The 16,748-nt window shown below is 42.4% G+C and overlaps 1 protein-coding gene across 4 annotated transcripts in view; it reads left to right on the plus strand.

Annotated features, from left to right (window-relative positions):
* The window catches only part of RBMS3 (RNA binding motif single stranded interacting protein 3), a 1,099,136-nt gene that overhangs the window by 1,045,724 nt on the left and 36,664 nt on the right, over positions 1 to 16,748 (plus strand). For all 4 annotated transcript variants that reach the window (XM_029070947.1, XM_007671050.4, XM_007671051.4 and 1 more), the window contains one exon: positions 3,999 to 4,109. In XM_029070947.1, the coding sequence (XP_028926780.1) occupies positions 3,999 to 4,109 (111 nt within the window). The remainder of the gene's footprint in view (positions 1 to 3,998; positions 4,110 to 16,748) is intronic.

The raw sequence follows: 16,748 nt of genomic DNA on the forward strand, positions 1-16,748 counted from the left end.
TTACCACACTGGTGAGGGGTATACCGTAATAGTCTTCCTCGACTTGTTTGGCTCGGTAAATACATTAGTAGGTCACTTCTGATCTTGTTCAACATTGAACATAGTAAGTAATATTGAGAAAGAACGGTGAGATCTGTGCCAATTATCCAAAGCCCTGTCACAAAAGCAATTTTAGAAAGATAACCTAATGTGGGGAAGTTGAGCGAGAGGGAAGCAGCGTGGCCTAGTGGACAGAGCACTAGCCTGGGAGTCAGGAGAACCTGGGTTCTAGTCCCAGCTCTCTCCCAGCCCTGCCACTTGTCCGCTGTTTGACCCTGGGCAAGTCACTCCACTTCTCTGTCCCTCAGGTACTCATCTATAAAATGGGGATTACAACCGTCAGCCCCTTGTGGGACGTGGACTTGTATCTTGTATCAGGAACAGACCAGCGTCTGGCACATAGTAAGCACTTAACAAATACCGCAAGAAACCAAAAAGTCTTATACCATATCCTCATACTTTTGAATATTTGCTTAGAACCAAAGGAACTAAAATATGAATTTATTCTTGTTTATGTTCTGGGCTTGTAATGGAAGCATTTCAGTGCTCATTAGGAGGGAGCCTGATTTAAATGTCTCATGTGAATTTTCTGTTGCCTTCTCTTTCATTTGAGAAACTAGAATATTGACTAGCCCTCAGTGAGTCCGGAAACGGTTCCCGCTTTGGCAGAAAATCTAATTACTGTTGGATTTGGTGGGAGCTGTGAAGCAAAGATTGCACCCTACTCAATACCCTCTGAAAATCTTACTCAAACTGATGTTAGAATTATTCTCATCCCGTCTGGGGTGACGGGTCTGCAGAACCTTACTTGGACAACAGCAGCTTTCTTGTGTGAAGATGGTGACTGATTGCCATTTGCTTTGTGTCATTTTTTCAGTAGATCTACCATGTTGCAGTATTTTCCGTTGCAATGCACAAATAGGGACATAGCACAGACATCCAGAGAAACTAAAAGGACAAACTTATCTCTTCTTGCACTGCCACAAGCGAAGTTAACCCTGTCGGTGAACACATTCTGTACAACCTAAACCAAACTAAATTACCCTCACTGGTACCAATATCTGACACCGAAGCTAATAGCCATCTTGAACTCAACCCATTAGGTGTGAATGAATCGACAACATCCTTTATGAAATCAACCTATGGTCGAAAGTCCCAGTATTGTCTAACAGCCAGATGGTATTTATTTTATTGAGCTTAAATGTCTATCCCTAGTACGACCAAAAGACGTTCTGCAGATTTTGGCAAATGAGAAGGTTGGCAAATATTTCCTTCTCTCTTGTTCTCCTACCAGCTTCAACTCCTAATTGTCTCTATCAAGAGAAATTCCTCCTTTTTCCTTTGGAGCTCCCGACTCCCCCATATCCCATTAGACAATTTTAATCATTTTCATTGCCACTCTCCTGTGGTTGTCCTGTAACTTCATTCGTCCAACAGTTCAACTAAACGTTAACAAGAACCTTTTTATGAAATGTTTTCTCATCCATTTATTTGCAGCAAGTGTCTCTATTCATAAGAGAAGCGTCTGGTATGGGTACCAGATGACCAAATCTGAGAAGCAGCGTGGCCTAGTGGAGAGAGCCCGGGCCTGGGAGTTAGAGGATCTGGGTCTAATCCCAGCTCCACACCTTGTCTTCTGTGTGACCTTGGGCAAGTCACTTAACTTCTCTGTGCTTCAGTTACCTCATCTGCAAAATGGGGATTAAGACTTGTGAGCCCCACAGGAGACATGGGCTGTGTTCAACCTCATTAGCTTGTTTCTACCCCAGCACTTAGTACAGGGCCTGGCACCCAGTAGGCGCTTAATTACCATTCAAAAAAACAAAAGATCCCTCCATGTTCTTTTGTGTTGTTCACCAGCGTTCGGATTGTTACACAGAAGCAGTCTTCTGGCTGTCACATCAGTTGATAAAGCAAGTCCCTCACTACCAAGTTGCAGTGGGAAATTCTGAGAACCAAGTTAAATCGTCCTGAATTTGGGAACCTCTCAAATTAGTTTCACCTGGGAGCAACTAGGCCTTCCATTGTAATTAATTTTAGCATCTATCTAGATCATAAGCACCTGGTGGGCGAGGAGTATTCCTACTGATTGTATCATATCGTGTTCTCCCACGCGTTTAGTTCAGTGCTATGCGCACAATAAGCACTCAACAGATACTCTCATTTGATTAGTCGCTTGACCCCACACACAGGGTGGCTGACAAATATGCAACTCTTCTGCATATCCTCTCTCAAATGTTAAATATATTTGTTAGTATTACTCCTGAAGAGCAAGGTCAACTCCAGAACAAAGAGGAAATTATAAATATAAGGGGGAGTTTTCTTTTTTTGAAAAAAACATAATTGCAGATTACAATTTAGGCATCAGTAGGTTCCCCTCCTCGAATATCTCTTTTCATTTTCTTGGTGGATTCTTACAAATAAAGCTTTATTCTGAAGTCTCCTGGGGCCTGTACTCTAAATATAAAACCAAAATTCCTAATTCAAGAGCCAGGCCCGCAATCCCAGACCAGCTCAAGATCAAAGTGTAGCATAAGTGAAATTTTTTAGACAAGGATGGAACCGCCAACTCTTTCACTGAATATACTGCAGCTTGCAACCAAGTTATGTGGTCTTGTGACCTTCTAGGAGCACAGCCATTCTAGAGAATATTTCCTTCCTTATGCTGGGAAAAAATATTTGCACTTGAGACCAGCAAACACACATTTAAAAATTATATTTCCAAAAAGGTTGAAAACCAATCAAGAAAGGAGTGATGCATTATTCTGTGTGTTTGCTCTGGGTACTATGGCAAAAACAAAAAAAATAGTTTAGAAATGAACTTGTGTTGAGACTCATAGAATTGAAACATTCGATATACCTGTTGAGATTTTCAAGGTAGCAAGCCTTGGTTATATGCTTTATGCAAAATATTTCTTTCTCAGTAACCCCACAGATAATCATTTTGTTATCTTTGGTCTAATTTTCAGTAAGTGTGTCATGTAATGCAAAGGAAAAGAATGAGTGGACAGGAATCAACTAAATGTATGACTGTTTTAGCTATCTAGCTCCTAAATTTGTGCTTCAGTTTTGTCATCTCTGAAGTGGAGATGCAATAGCTGTTTTTCCTCCTGTTTCAACGTTGTGCCCCATGTGGAACAGGAACTCTGTCTGAACTGATTATCTTCTAGGTACCACAGCATTTATTACAGTGCTTGGTACATAGTGCTTAACAAGTGGCATTATTATTTTAATTATTACTCAAATATTTAACAGCCTCTAAATGGTTTCTATCACTGGCTTCATTTTATTGTCCTCCTGAGCCAGCCTCATAGCTACAATAGGAGGAATTTAGAGTATCATTGAAGCAGATATTCCTTTGGAAGCTAGCAATTTCACTTTTCAGTTAATATATTTCATGCCAAATTTTAACATTTGTCCTGTTCCTTCATTGGTCTGTCTTGTGTAACACACCAAGGAAACCCAGAAAGGGAAACCTTTCTCGGTCGTTATTTTTGCAATGGAAAATAAAATGCGGTTGTCAACAATTGGTCAAATTTAATTAGAGGCAAAATGGCATAAATTAGATACCTTGGGAAAAATTGAGAGAGCTGAGATAACCACCACCATTTCTCAGAAAGAGAAGGTGTTCAATTTTAGCGTAACTCAGACTTAGGGCAGGTCTATGTCTGGCTGTTCTCTGAGGACCACTGAAAATGCAAATGGCAGCAGTGTTTCACAATATAGAAACATTGGCCCAAAGGGACTGTGAATATCGGTTTGTTAGAAGTAGGGAAGAGAATTAGAATTAACATAATGTAAACTTACTAATGTTTGACCTTCTTGCCTTTTGGAAGGAGGCCCTCATCAAATGAGTTTAAAAACAGGCCTTTAAGCTGAGTTTGTTTGCATTTAAGGATTATAATGTCTCTGTCTTTTTTGGAACATATTTTGAGAATGGAAATGTTTTGTGTTCATAGGGTGCTGTGATAACACCGACAATGGACCACACTATGTCAGTCCAGCCAGCAAGTATGATGGGCCCTCTGACACAACAGATGAACCACCTTTCCTTGGGCACAACAGGAACGGTAAGCCTGTGAGATCAGTTGTCTGGTTGGCTTTCTTTCTCTTGAACCGTGTGACACCTGACACATTACATAGAAACTGCCAGTTAAAAGCAGTTCTTTCCTATACTCTTATTTTCCAAAAATCCCTCTAAGGTTTCTTATAAGAGCATGTGGCGTGAGGGTGTGTGTAAACACGTTTTTGGTTGCAGGGGAGATCTATTTTTCAATTTGTATTTTCTTTCCCTAGAATCTCGGTCAAATTGCAAGTTTCTTGAGAAAAGTGAAATGACTGTTTTTAAGCAAGGTGATTTTGTGGGTGTGTGTCATGTGAGCTCTCAGAGGGTCATAATCTATGTCTCTTCATTCCCCAGACTGTTTCCATAAAGTTTTCATTGTCTTCCTCCCTTCTCTACTGCTATAGCATCCTCTCCCCTTAACAACTTCAGTCAATAACCATTCACTTTTATTCTTATTAGAAGAAGTCAGAAAGATGGGTGCCTAGTGTCTTTTTCATTACCTATAAACCTCGAGAGCCAGGAAAAATGATTAAGAAGAAAAATATCAGCATTTCCTTGTTTCATACATAAAATTGTATGGGGAGTTTGCAGGAGGTTGTTCCATGATATCTTATTAATTAAAGGCATTTTTAACCTAGGCATATTTCTCAGGAAAATGTGCTGAAATTCTCCCGTTTTAGCCCTCGTACAGCTGAACGTTCGAGACCTTCTTTACCCTGTGTAAAATATGTGTTTTTATTGTTGTTCCCTTCTTGTTTTCTTGACCTATGCAGCCACTAAAGGGATTTAATCCCCCAAATCTCACCCAGTTCTCCACATTCTTGACATCCATGATTTTTTGTAGCGGGTACAACTCAAAATCCCGATTCTGGGTTGGTATCGAAACAGTGGTTGATTTGATGCCATCAGAGATTGCATTTCCCAAAACGTGCATGTATTTTCCTGCAAAATGTATAAATTCCCAGGTTGTACCCATGTCAGCCCTGTCACCTCTTTTTCAAGAAAATGTTACTCTCTCTCTCTCTCGTAATATTACTCCAGGGTCATTATGGTTTCCTTCTCCAAGTTTCCTTTGATAGTAGGCAGGTCTTTTTTTAAACCACAGTAGCACTCAGGGTCCTCTATAGCATTACTCCGTGACAGTGACTTGGCCTCTTTAGAGGAATTTATATGGCGATGTGTTTTGTTTTGTTGGTTTTTTGCCACCTGGCATACCCATTCTGTTAGGAAATCATTTTTCAAGTTACAGTCAATGTGGATTTCACTTTTTCATATATGGTGTCTAGGGATATTGCCCATTTCTAAGATGATTAATGTAGTTCAAACAAGTCTACCCCATCTAGGTGATCAAAGTAGATCAAAGAGTTCACACAAGGAGTATTATCATAATGACAGGTAGTGGTTCGCTGATAAATGCTAATTTCAGAAGCTTCAATTTATTAACTCCTCAGTGTCAGATTTGTATATTGAGCACCTACTTTTCCGTTGGGGAGGATGTCCCTGAAAATCAGATTAATTTACAAGGGTAACTGGGAACTGGAAGACATGGCTTTCAAATGTCAAAAAGAATCTGACTGTAGACCCTTAATTATTTATTCAACACATATCACACTGAAGCGTGGCCAAGTATATAGAGCACGGGCCTGGGAGTTAGATGGACCTGAGTTCTAATCTTAGCTCCGCCACTTGTCTGCTGTGTGACCTTGGGCAAGTTACTTCACTTTTCCGTACCTCAGTAACCTCATCTGTAAAATGGGGATTGAGACTGTGAGCCCCATGTGGAACAGGGACTGATTCCAACACGATTTGTTTCTATCCACCCCAGTACCTACTACAGTGCCTGGTACATAGTAAGTGATTAACAGATACCACAGTTATTATGATTGTTAGTATTATCAGTATTATTGAACCACCTGCAGAGTTCTATTCAGTGTGCTAAGGGTGAACAATTGCCTGATGTAAAAGCACTCTGTCAAATCGGCAAGATTTTGTTTCTACCCAAACTGACAAAAGCTAGGGAATTGAAAGTTACTTTTCCATTTGCATTAACTTTCACATTTTCAGAAAGCATTGTTTACATCCCCAGTGGACTCACCTTTCAAACAATGTTTTGCTGATATGTTAAACTGAATGGGTCTCTAGGGAAAAAGAGGGAGAACGAAGTTGGTTTATGATGGGTACATACAGGCTCCATTATTAAGCTGTCGCCTCTATCCATTGATCCGGCATCAGATTTATGTTTTGACTAAATATCTGATTGGCATTTGAGTGGTTGGAGTATAAAGGCCTTTTGAAAAATTGTATCCCCCTCCTGATCGCATCTTGTGATAACTTTTGATCCATTGCTGAGATCTTATTCATTTTTATAACACTTCCATCGTTTGTCTGAGTGTGTGCCATGCCAAGGGGAGTGTCTTCATGCCACCTTTACCTTTCATATATCATTTCAGAAGGAAGCTGTCTTCACGAAACATGGTTTCTAACAATTTTCCAGCAAGAGAAGACTGTTTTCCATTAACAGTCCCATCGGTGATATGACATTGTTTCCACACTGAACTGTGTTTGAAACTCTTAGCTTGTGATTATTCTTTGCCATTACTGACTCGTCTGACTTTCACTTTCCAACTCCCCGCCAGTTTGGGATTAAACTTTGTTTAAACTATCCTAAAAAGAAGGAAAGAATGGTCCTACGCAACGATATATCCATTATGTTGTTTGACTCTGTTGACCTTGCAGACTATTTTAACTTTGTTTTTCCCATTTGTTGTCATGAGAATCTTCTCAATGGAACTGTAGTCTAGTTATACATAATTTCTTATCATTCTTCTTCTGCAAACCCTCCCTAGGCCACTCCGGATTTATGAAGCTTCTAAAATCAACACATGGCAAGACAATCTTGTTCTACATGTTTCTTATCTACTTTTTATTTGTTCAGTCTTTGGTCACTAGTGGTTTAGTGTCTTCAGAATCTGTTCAGCAGGATCTGTTTTGTTGACAGGTTTCTTATCTGCAGTGCTGTTCTGTATGTTCTTAGCCACTGGTGGTTGGTGACATCATCAAAGTCCCATGATGTAACAAAGACCCCATTACAAAGATAATCCGGTCCATTGTATTCTTCTGCATCGCCTGTTCTCTTGTGGTTTTGAAGGAAAGGATTACGTGCTTATTTCCTCACCATTATTCAGCTACTGATCTTAAGGTTCCTTTATTTTCTCACGGATTGGCTTTTTTAATTGTGGTGTATGTGGAGATGTATTTGGAAAGAAAGTGATGTCCTAGTTCCTATGTAAAACAAAGTAAAGATTTGGGACTTATCGTAAACTACAGTGCATGCCTTCGACCTCGGCTTCAGCGAAGAGAACCTAAGCCAGTTAACGCGGTCAGAGAAGAATAGCTCAAAATGAAGAAGTCAGGTCAAAGAGACTCAAATTATTTCATTTGGAAAACTGAAGAGATAAGTAAGAATATTGCTTGAAGTATTCAGTGTAAGCAGTCATATAATGAAAACCCATTGTTAGACAGCATGTTATCTGCAAATGTTTTCTTAAGCTTCAGAGCTTAATAATTTACATTAACTGTTCGGAGTTTCCTCAAAATGAGCTCTTCCTAATTTTCTACAGATGTGTCCAACATTAAAAATGGATTATCCAATATTTGTTTTTCAGAAAGGAGACAAAAGATCTGAGTATTTCCGATCATTCTGAGGTCCGTAAATGAATGCAGACCTTTCACGATCAGGGACTGATGCATGTTTAGATGTCATAATAATTATTATGGTATTTGTTAAAGACTTACCATGTGCCAAACACTGTATTAAGCACTGATGTAAATTCAAAATGTTCCCACTGGACAAAGTCCCTGTCCCACATGGGGCTCACTGTTTAAGTAGAAGGAGTGGGATTTAATCCCCATTTTACAGGTGAGGAAACCGAGGTACAGAGAAGTTAAGTGACTTGCCCAAGGTCACACAGCAGAGAGTTTATATTGTCTAGATAGTTCTTTACACAACAATCATCACACAGATCACCCATAACTCCTCATTTGAGAGGGAGTCCAAGACTCCTCATAAAAAAAGAAGCAGAAGCGTTGTGGCCTACTGTAGAGCGTACGGGCCTGGGAGTCAGAGGACCTCTGTTCTAATACCGGCCCCACCGTTTGTCTGCTGTGTGACTTTGGGCAAGTCGCTTAACTTCTCTGTGCCTCAGTTGCCTCATCTGTAAAATGGGGATTAAAGCTCTGAGCCCCTTGTGAGACATGGACTGTGTCCAACCTGAGTAATTTGTATCTCCCCCAGAGCTCAGTACAGTAGTTGTACATAGTAAACGCTAAACAAATGCCAGTTAAAAAAAAAAGGTGCTGCTTGATTCCCTACTATAACCTTTACCCCAGTACTCATCCTTAAAATCAAACAAAGATAAATGAAGATAAATCAGTCTCAATTTCAAAATTTCTCATTCACAGGGATCAGGTGTCTCCTTGCCAAGATGAGTAGCCTCCACTTTCTTCTAACTCTGTTTGACCTCTCGCCACTTTGCCCCTGTGGACCACTCTCTTTTGCAGAGTTTCACCAACATAGTTCTCTCCTAGTTTTCCTCTTTCCTCTCTGGTCATTCTTTCTTCATCTCTTTCACTGGTTCATCTGATCTCCCACACTTTTAAACAGTGAGTGTCCCTCTAGGCTCCGTTTTGGACGCTCTACTCATCTCGTCCTATACTCACTGCTTCAGAAAGCCCATCCTCACACTCGGGTGGCTTCCGTTAACAATTCTGGGTGCATGACTCCCAGACCTGTCATGCTAGACACCCCCCTGATTTCTTCCTCCTTTTGCAGTCTCTCATTCCAGTGCTTAGAACAGTGCTTGGCACAGAGTAAGCGCTTAACGACTACCATCATCATCATCATCATCATTATTTCCTCTTGTCTGCAAGACTTTTCCATTAGAGAAGCAGCATGGCGTAGTGGATCGAGCACGGGACTGGGAGTCAGAAGGTCTTGGGTTCTTATCCCAGCTCCGCCACATGTCTGCCCTGTGTCCTTGGACAACTCACTTCACTTCTCCGAACCTCTCTAAAATGAGGATTGAGACTCAGAGACCCCCGTGGGCTCAAAATTCCCTATTTGCTTGTACCCACCCCAGAGCTTAATACAGTGCCCAGTACATAGGAAGCTCTTAACAAACACCACAGTAATAGATGTCCACTGGCCCTTAGGTTCAGTGTGTGAAAAACCAAATTCTTTATCTTCCACCCAAGACCTTTGTCATCACGGTTACCACAAATCCCCCGGCCCCCATCATAGAAGCCCATAACCCTGGATTATTCTTGACTCCTCTATCTCTTTCAACTCTCACATCCAATATGTCGATTTTCCTCCACAGCATTTCCACATTTCCTGGCTATCCTGAAACTGTGAGCCCCACGTGGGACAGAGACTGTGTCCAATGTGATTACCTTGTATATCTACCCCAGCACTTAGAACAGGGCATGGCACATAGTAAACGCTGAACCAATACCCTAATTATTGTCATCTTTATTATTTTCATCAGCCTCTGCACGGCTCTCCCTGACTCCAGCCTCTCTCTTTTCTTCCTCTAGATTTTATGCTCACTGTGGAGGAATGTGTCTGCCAACTCTGTTGGTATTATACTCTCCCAAACACTTAGTATAGTGCTCTGTACACAGTAAGCACTCAATAGATGATTGATAGATCTATGCTATGCTGCTCAGATCATCTTTTAAAATGTTTTGCACTCATCTCTCCACTCCTCCCAAACCTCCTATGGCTAGTCATTCCTCTCTACATCAAACACACACTTTTAATCCTAATCATTGCATTTAAGCACTTACTGTGTGCAGAGCCCACTGATCGCTTGGAAAGTATCCCAGCTTACGGTTTCCATTCCTCCCAAGCTTACCTTTTTAGAGCGCCTTGTTTCCCGCTCTCACCTCTGACCTCTAGCTCACACCCTTCCTCCTGCCTTGAACTCCCTCCCCTTGAACTCTCTACACCTCAGAACTGCCCATCTTCAAATCTCTCCTGGAATCCCACGTCCTTTAGAAAGACTTCCCTGAGGAGGTTTTCTTCCCCAGGGTTTATTTCCCTTCAACTTTCATTTCAGCGCTTTTGTACTCGTGACCTCCTGGTACACTTTTGTACATCTAGATTTACCTAGCCTTCTATTTATTCACTTCCTCCTACATGAAAGTGATCTTATGTCTGTCTCCCAGTTAGATTGTAATTGCTTTCTGGACAGAATCGGGTGTTTGTACCTTCCCAAGTGCTTAGTACAATGTTCTGCACACAGTAAACACTCAGTAAATGATATTGATTAAATGATTGATGTAATCCTGAGCCCACTTCTATTCTGTGCTCAGAGGCCTCGTTTCCCATCATTCAATCAATCATATTTGTTGAGCGCTTATTAGGTGCAGAGCACTGTACTGAGTGTTGGGGAGACACAATACAACAATAAGCAGAAATATCACTTGCAAAACAAGTTTATAGTCCATCATGCCCTGGAACCCCCTAGGAAATAGTACAGGACGGTGCTGCCATCCCCTCTGCACTGACTAATAATTATAACTGTGGTATTTGCTAACCGCTTGCTATGGGCCAGTCACTGTACTAAGCACTGGGATGGGTACAAGCAAATCAAGTTGGACACATGGGGCTCACAGTCTTAATCCCCATTTTACACATGAAGTAACAGAGAAGTTAAGTGACTTGCCCAAGGTCACACAGCAGACAAGTGACTATGCAGTTGACTGTGAACTCCCAACCCCACCCCACTTATAGAAGCAGCGTGGCTCAAGAGCCCGGGCTTGGGAGTCAGAGGTCATGGGTTCGAATCCCGGCTCTGCCACTCGGCAGCTGTGTGACTGTGGGCAGGTCACTTGACTTATCTGTGCCTCAGTTACGTCATCTGTAAAATGGGGACGAAGACTGTGAGCCTCACATGGGACAACCTGATGACCCTGTATCTCCCCTAGCGCTTAGAACAGTGCTCTGCACATAGTAAGCGCTTAACAAATACCAACACTACTGTAGACCCATCCTTAAAATCCAGTTCCCCTGTCTGTAATTTATTTTAATGTCTGTCTTCTCTGTACACTTTCAGCTCCTTGGAAGGCAGACAATGTGCCTATATAGTATGGTGTTCTGTACCCAATAAGCGCTCAATAAATACTCTTTGATAGATTGACTAAGTCCAGAATAAGGAGAGTATACTGAGTCAGACTGTCTCGAAAAAGAGGCGTCCCAGTAGGGAGGAGTGTCTGTAGTTCCTGGGGCTGGTGGCTTTCTCTTTTTTCTCCTGTTTTTGGATTCTTTCTCATGATCTTTCACTGTAACAATGTCCAGAGTACACGATAATGATGGCTCAGCAGCTGCTGGGATGTTTACACAGTTCCAGCTCCACAGAGGCTTGATAGCGGAAAAGGGACCCAGGTTGGCTGAGTCCATCCCCCATGGTTGAGACATTGAATTCATCACCGATTAAATCATTCTGAATTTGCAGAACCTATCCATGCTGCATGAAACAACCAGATGCCCACACCTCTTAAAAGCAGGTTGTGTGTTTTGTAACTGAGCATCCATCACAAAGCGGTTGTTAGGGCCTTTTTTTTTAAAACTCCTAAAATAAAGAGTTGGTGGAATAAGATTTTTTCTCCCAACTTCTTTGGAATGTTGATTTGGGGAGACCAAAAAATGAAGTTTCTGTAAAAGGAATCCTGGCAGTCTACTGAAGATATTTGAGTTCATTAGTCCTGGGCTCTATTATGTGGTGAATACATAAAATCCGAAAGAGTGTATCACAGAACTAAAAAATAGTGCCAAACCCCAAAATGGACCCTTCAAGCTCCCTGTGGGCAGTTGAGGTCAACAATGGGGCTATGGTTTGTAATAGGGGATATTGTAATGGTCAAGTGGGCGTAGAGAAGACCTGCCTTTTGTAAGGATTTTAAAGAGTGGAAGAATCCGTTTTTGACAAGATCTATAATATAAGCAGAAATTGCCCCAAGCAGAAAAAGAACTACCTTCATAGCCATATATCATTACTTTTTTATGGGATCTGTTAAGTGCTTACTATGTTCCGGACACTCTACTAAGCCCCGGGGAAGATACAAGCTAATCAGGTTCGTCATAGTCCGTGTCCTACGTGGGACTCACCATTTTACAGGTGAGGTAACTGAGGCCCAGAGGTGTTAGGTGACTTACCCAAGGTCACACGGCAGACACGTGGATTATCTGTGCCTCAAAGCCTTCCCTGGAATCATGTTGGCAGCAGAGGTTACTCATGGTCACACTGCATTTCAAGCTCTTTCATTTTCCCCTCCAGCATAGTTCTTTGCCTGACCCCTACTTTAGCCTGTAGCCTCAAGATCCTGAACTACCCAATCCCTGTCCGATCCCAAACCTTCCGCCACTTACAAGATGCACCGGAGATTTGCCCTGGACATTTGTAGACTGGGCTGGATTCCAGTCAGTCTTTGGTGAGAGCTGGGTTACTCTGAGCCATCCAGTCAGAGATTCGTTCGAAACAGTGGCAAGGAAGTTACCGAGAAGGAATGGAGAAATTTCATTTCACAAACGTAAGGGGCTGTCCTGGGTAGAGCCAAGCTCCCAGAGATCTCTTGAAGGGGCAGAGACAAAAACTTGCTCTCTCCTTTCCTGGTGTGGATGCAGAAAGTTCAGGTCTTCCTTTGGTATCAATCAATCAATCAATGGTATTTATTGAGCGCTTACTAGGTGCAGAGCACTGTACTAAGGTCTTAGAAAAGTATAATAGACACATTCCCTGCCCACAACAAGCTCACAGTCTAGAGGGGGATGTGGTATCCCCCCCACCTCCCAGTCCCACAGCACTTATTTACATATCTATAAATTATTTGTTTGTATTAAGGTCTGTATTAAGCTCTTGGGCGGGGATCGTATCTATCAACTCTATTGTATCGTACTCTCCTAAGCACTTAGTACAGTCCTCTGCACCCCGTAGGCATTCGATAAATGCCATCGATTGACCGCATGATTAGCAAAGACTTCGGCAACAGGGATCTGATAACCAAGGCCCGTTAACCAGGAAGGTGCGGAGGAATCCGGACAAAGTTCCTGCATCCCGTGCAGTCCACACCCTGGAAGCAGCGTGGCTCAGTCGAAAGAGTCCGGGCTTGGGAGTCAGAGGTCCTGGGTTTGAATCTTCCCTCTGCCACTTGTCAGCCGTGTGAGTGTGGGCAAGTCACTTCACTTCTCTGTGCCTCAGTTACCTCATCTGTAAAATGGGGAGTAACTGTGAGCCTCATGTGGGACAACCTGATTACCCTGTATCTACCCAATCGCTTAGAACAGTGCTCTGCACACAGTAAGCGCTTAACTAATACCAACATTATTACCATGTGGACTTCCTCTTACCGAGGTATTCTGAGCTCTTGAAGCAAAGTACTCCATCTCAATGACAAAACTGTTTCCCCTGACAAAACATTGCAGAACAACAACATTTTTCAAACCAGAGTATTCTGTCAGGCTGAGGGGGGATTTTCAGCAAAAAAGCTTGTTTGCTATCATGTAGTCAATTAGATGGCCAAAATGATCTGTCGACTGGGTTTTCTCTCAACAGCGCGTCTTTACTCACCGTTTGAGGTAGTGTGAGGGGCTAGACAGACACACACCCCCGACTGCTGGCATTACAGGGCTCCCGAAGCCCATTTTCCCAGGCATCCTCCTCAGATAAGTCAGGAGGCAGAATGGGATTGCCAAAGAGAAGCTTTGTGGAAGGTCCTGAACTCCTTAGATCAGCACAAGATGTCCCTTCCCCCTATTCAGCTCCACAGGCAAATGTGCCATTGCCCGGGAACCTCAGACCAACCCAAGCCTTTTCTGCAGGCAGGTAGCGAGGTTGGAGCTCTCACTGGGATTTTTAATAGATGAATGGCAAGTATCCTCAACAAATGAATTAGGTGACAAAGAGAACAGAATTCCCAGCCAACGAAATTCCCAAGAAGGACCGTGGCTCAATGGAAAAAACACAGGCCTGGGAATCAGAATACCTGAGTTCTAATTCTGGCTCCTCCATCTACCAACTCTGTGACCTTGGACAAGTCACTTAACTTCCCTGTGTCTCTGCAAAATGGGGATTCAATACCTGTTCATCCTCCTACTAAGACTGTGAGCCCCACGTGGGACCTGATTATCATGTATCATCCCCAGACTTAATATAGTACTTGACACATAGTCAGCACTTAACAAATATCGCATTTATTATTATCATTATCATCATCGTTATGCAAAACACCTTTCCTTTTCCGCCAACAGCTTCCCCCTTCCCTCATAACCCATTATACTTTCCTATAACCATCCCGATGTATATATTCTTCTGCTCTTTTCCCCTCTTCTTTCGGAGTGTGCCGGGTTTCCCTTCCCACGCCCTTCTGAGGAAATATCTGCTTTCGAGTTATTCGATCATCCTTCGCACCCAGGGGTAAGAGCTTTACTCCTCTGGGTCCCAACATGGAGAGCTTTTCTCCTGCATTCTGCCTCTCCAGGGTCATATCTCCAAAACCTCTGTGTTTCCTGTCCTTCCAGGGTCATATCCCAAGAACCTCCTGATTCAAAATGGCCAAAGTTCTTCTCCCACAACTAACTAACCCCTCTTCTCATTTCCCAGTCTTCCCGTTATTGGCTGTGCTACTGTTGGAGACCTCTGATAGATCCCAGCTACTTAATCCAGTAAGCCTTCTGTCAGGGGAAATTCCCAGAAGTGAGTTTCCTTCTCTTCTAGCAACTTCCACAATTCCTCCTTCCTCCTTCCTCTGAGGGAGGGGCTAGCTGTCACACCTTTATTCTCTAAAAAACTCTCATCCACCTTGTAATAGATCTCACTGTGAAATAGTGGTGGATACTCATTCCAGAAGGAGTTTTGCTCAATGACATATGAATGTGATCCTTTTCTAAACCTAAATAATGTGTCTTGCTTTGTTTAGTGATAAATTTTAACCTTGATCATTTGAAAGTCGAGTATAAACTAGATTCTTTTCATGATTAATACTTTATTATGTTATTTTGCTTTGGGCATCACAACAAATCATAAAATGAAAACTACATCTGATTGAAGAGAAGTGGTTTGCAAAGAGAAGCAATGTGGCCTACTGGAAAGAGAATGGGCCAGGGAGTCGGAGCACTTGGGTTCTAGTGTCCCAGTTCTAATCTGAATCTAATTGCCTGCTGTGTGATCATGGGCAAGGCACTTCAACTTCTCTCTGCTTCAGTTTCCTCATCTATTAAAATGGAGATTCAATACGTTTTCGCCCTCCTGCTTAGACCGTGAGCCCCATGTGCAACAAGGACTGTGTCCAACTGGATCATCTTGCATCAACCCCAGCGCTTGGTATGGTGCTTGGTACCATGACTATCAGTATCATTATTAGAAGTTAATGGCACTCTGCTAACTGACATTATGAGTTCGATCAGTTCACGAATGCAGTTAGAACAGTTTACTCGTGCATTATTTCTTTGAGAAGTGATTAATTATTGGTCACGAGGATCCCATTCCTGTACCCAGGAAATAGTAATAATAATAATAATGATGATGGTATTTGTTAAGCGCTTGCTATGTGCCAAGCACTGTTCTAAGCGCTGGGGGGGATGCAAGGTGATCAGGTTCTCCCACGTGGAGCTCACAGTCTTCATCCCCATTTTACAGATGAGGGAACTGCGGCACAGTGAAGTGAAGTGACTCTCCCAGAGTCACCCAGCTGACAAGTGGCGGAGCCGGGATTCGAACCCATGACCTCTGACTCCCAAGCCCGGGCTCTTTCCACTGAGCCAGGCTGCTTCATTTTTAAACCTCCAAGACAATGAGGCAAGGTTTCTTTTAACTTCTTCGAGTGGCAGACTTTAGGACTCCAACATAAGAACTAAGGTCATGGCAGAAGAATTATTAAATGAACCTTTTATCCCCTCAGTTATTACTTTGAATGCCTAGGATCTTGCAAGCAGTCCTCAGTAACGGTAGGATCAAATTATTGATTCACATTTCATTTTACGACCTCATCTAATGGACTTATTTTTTTGTAGACGATCTATTTAGCTTAAACCATTCTGTTAAGGACTATTCTGGGCCTGGCCCTCTATTTTACATATCTCCTGAGCCCCTCGGGAGTAGGCCAGACAGAAGCCAGTCTAGACTGGTGTTTTGGAACTTCCTTGCGTTTTTCTCTTCCGTGCTACATCTTTCACCACAATGTCCACATGAAGCATCCATAGATTGACTTAAACATAGGTGCCCTGCGGCTCATTAGAGGGAACGGAATTCCTGTGGCCGCAAGAAATATAAAATACTGATAGGTTGCTTGGTGGTGCCAGTCTTCCAAGGGAAAAGGGAATTTTTGAAAAAAGAAATGGTTGTGGCTTCCTTTTCCTTTTGTGGTAGAGTCGATGTAGCCACTATGAGAACCTACCCATGTTTTATGGAGCTGAGCCATTTCCATTTCATAGGGTGTAGCAAAGAGAGGGCATGTTCTTTTTTTTAAAGCCACATTTGGGTGTGAGAGTGAAGAGAACATTTGGAGACATGGTGACCAGAAGACCCATATACATCATGAGCCATCACTCATAATATTCCATAGACTATCACGGCCTTAAATACCC

This window comes from Ornithorhynchus anatinus, chromosome 8 (genome assembly GCF_004115215.2).
Source record: "Ornithorhynchus anatinus isolate Pmale09 chromosome 8, mOrnAna1.pri.v4, whole genome shotgun sequence".
Taxonomy (NCBI): Eukaryota; Metazoa; Chordata; class Mammalia; order Monotremata; family Ornithorhynchidae; genus Ornithorhynchus; species Ornithorhynchus anatinus.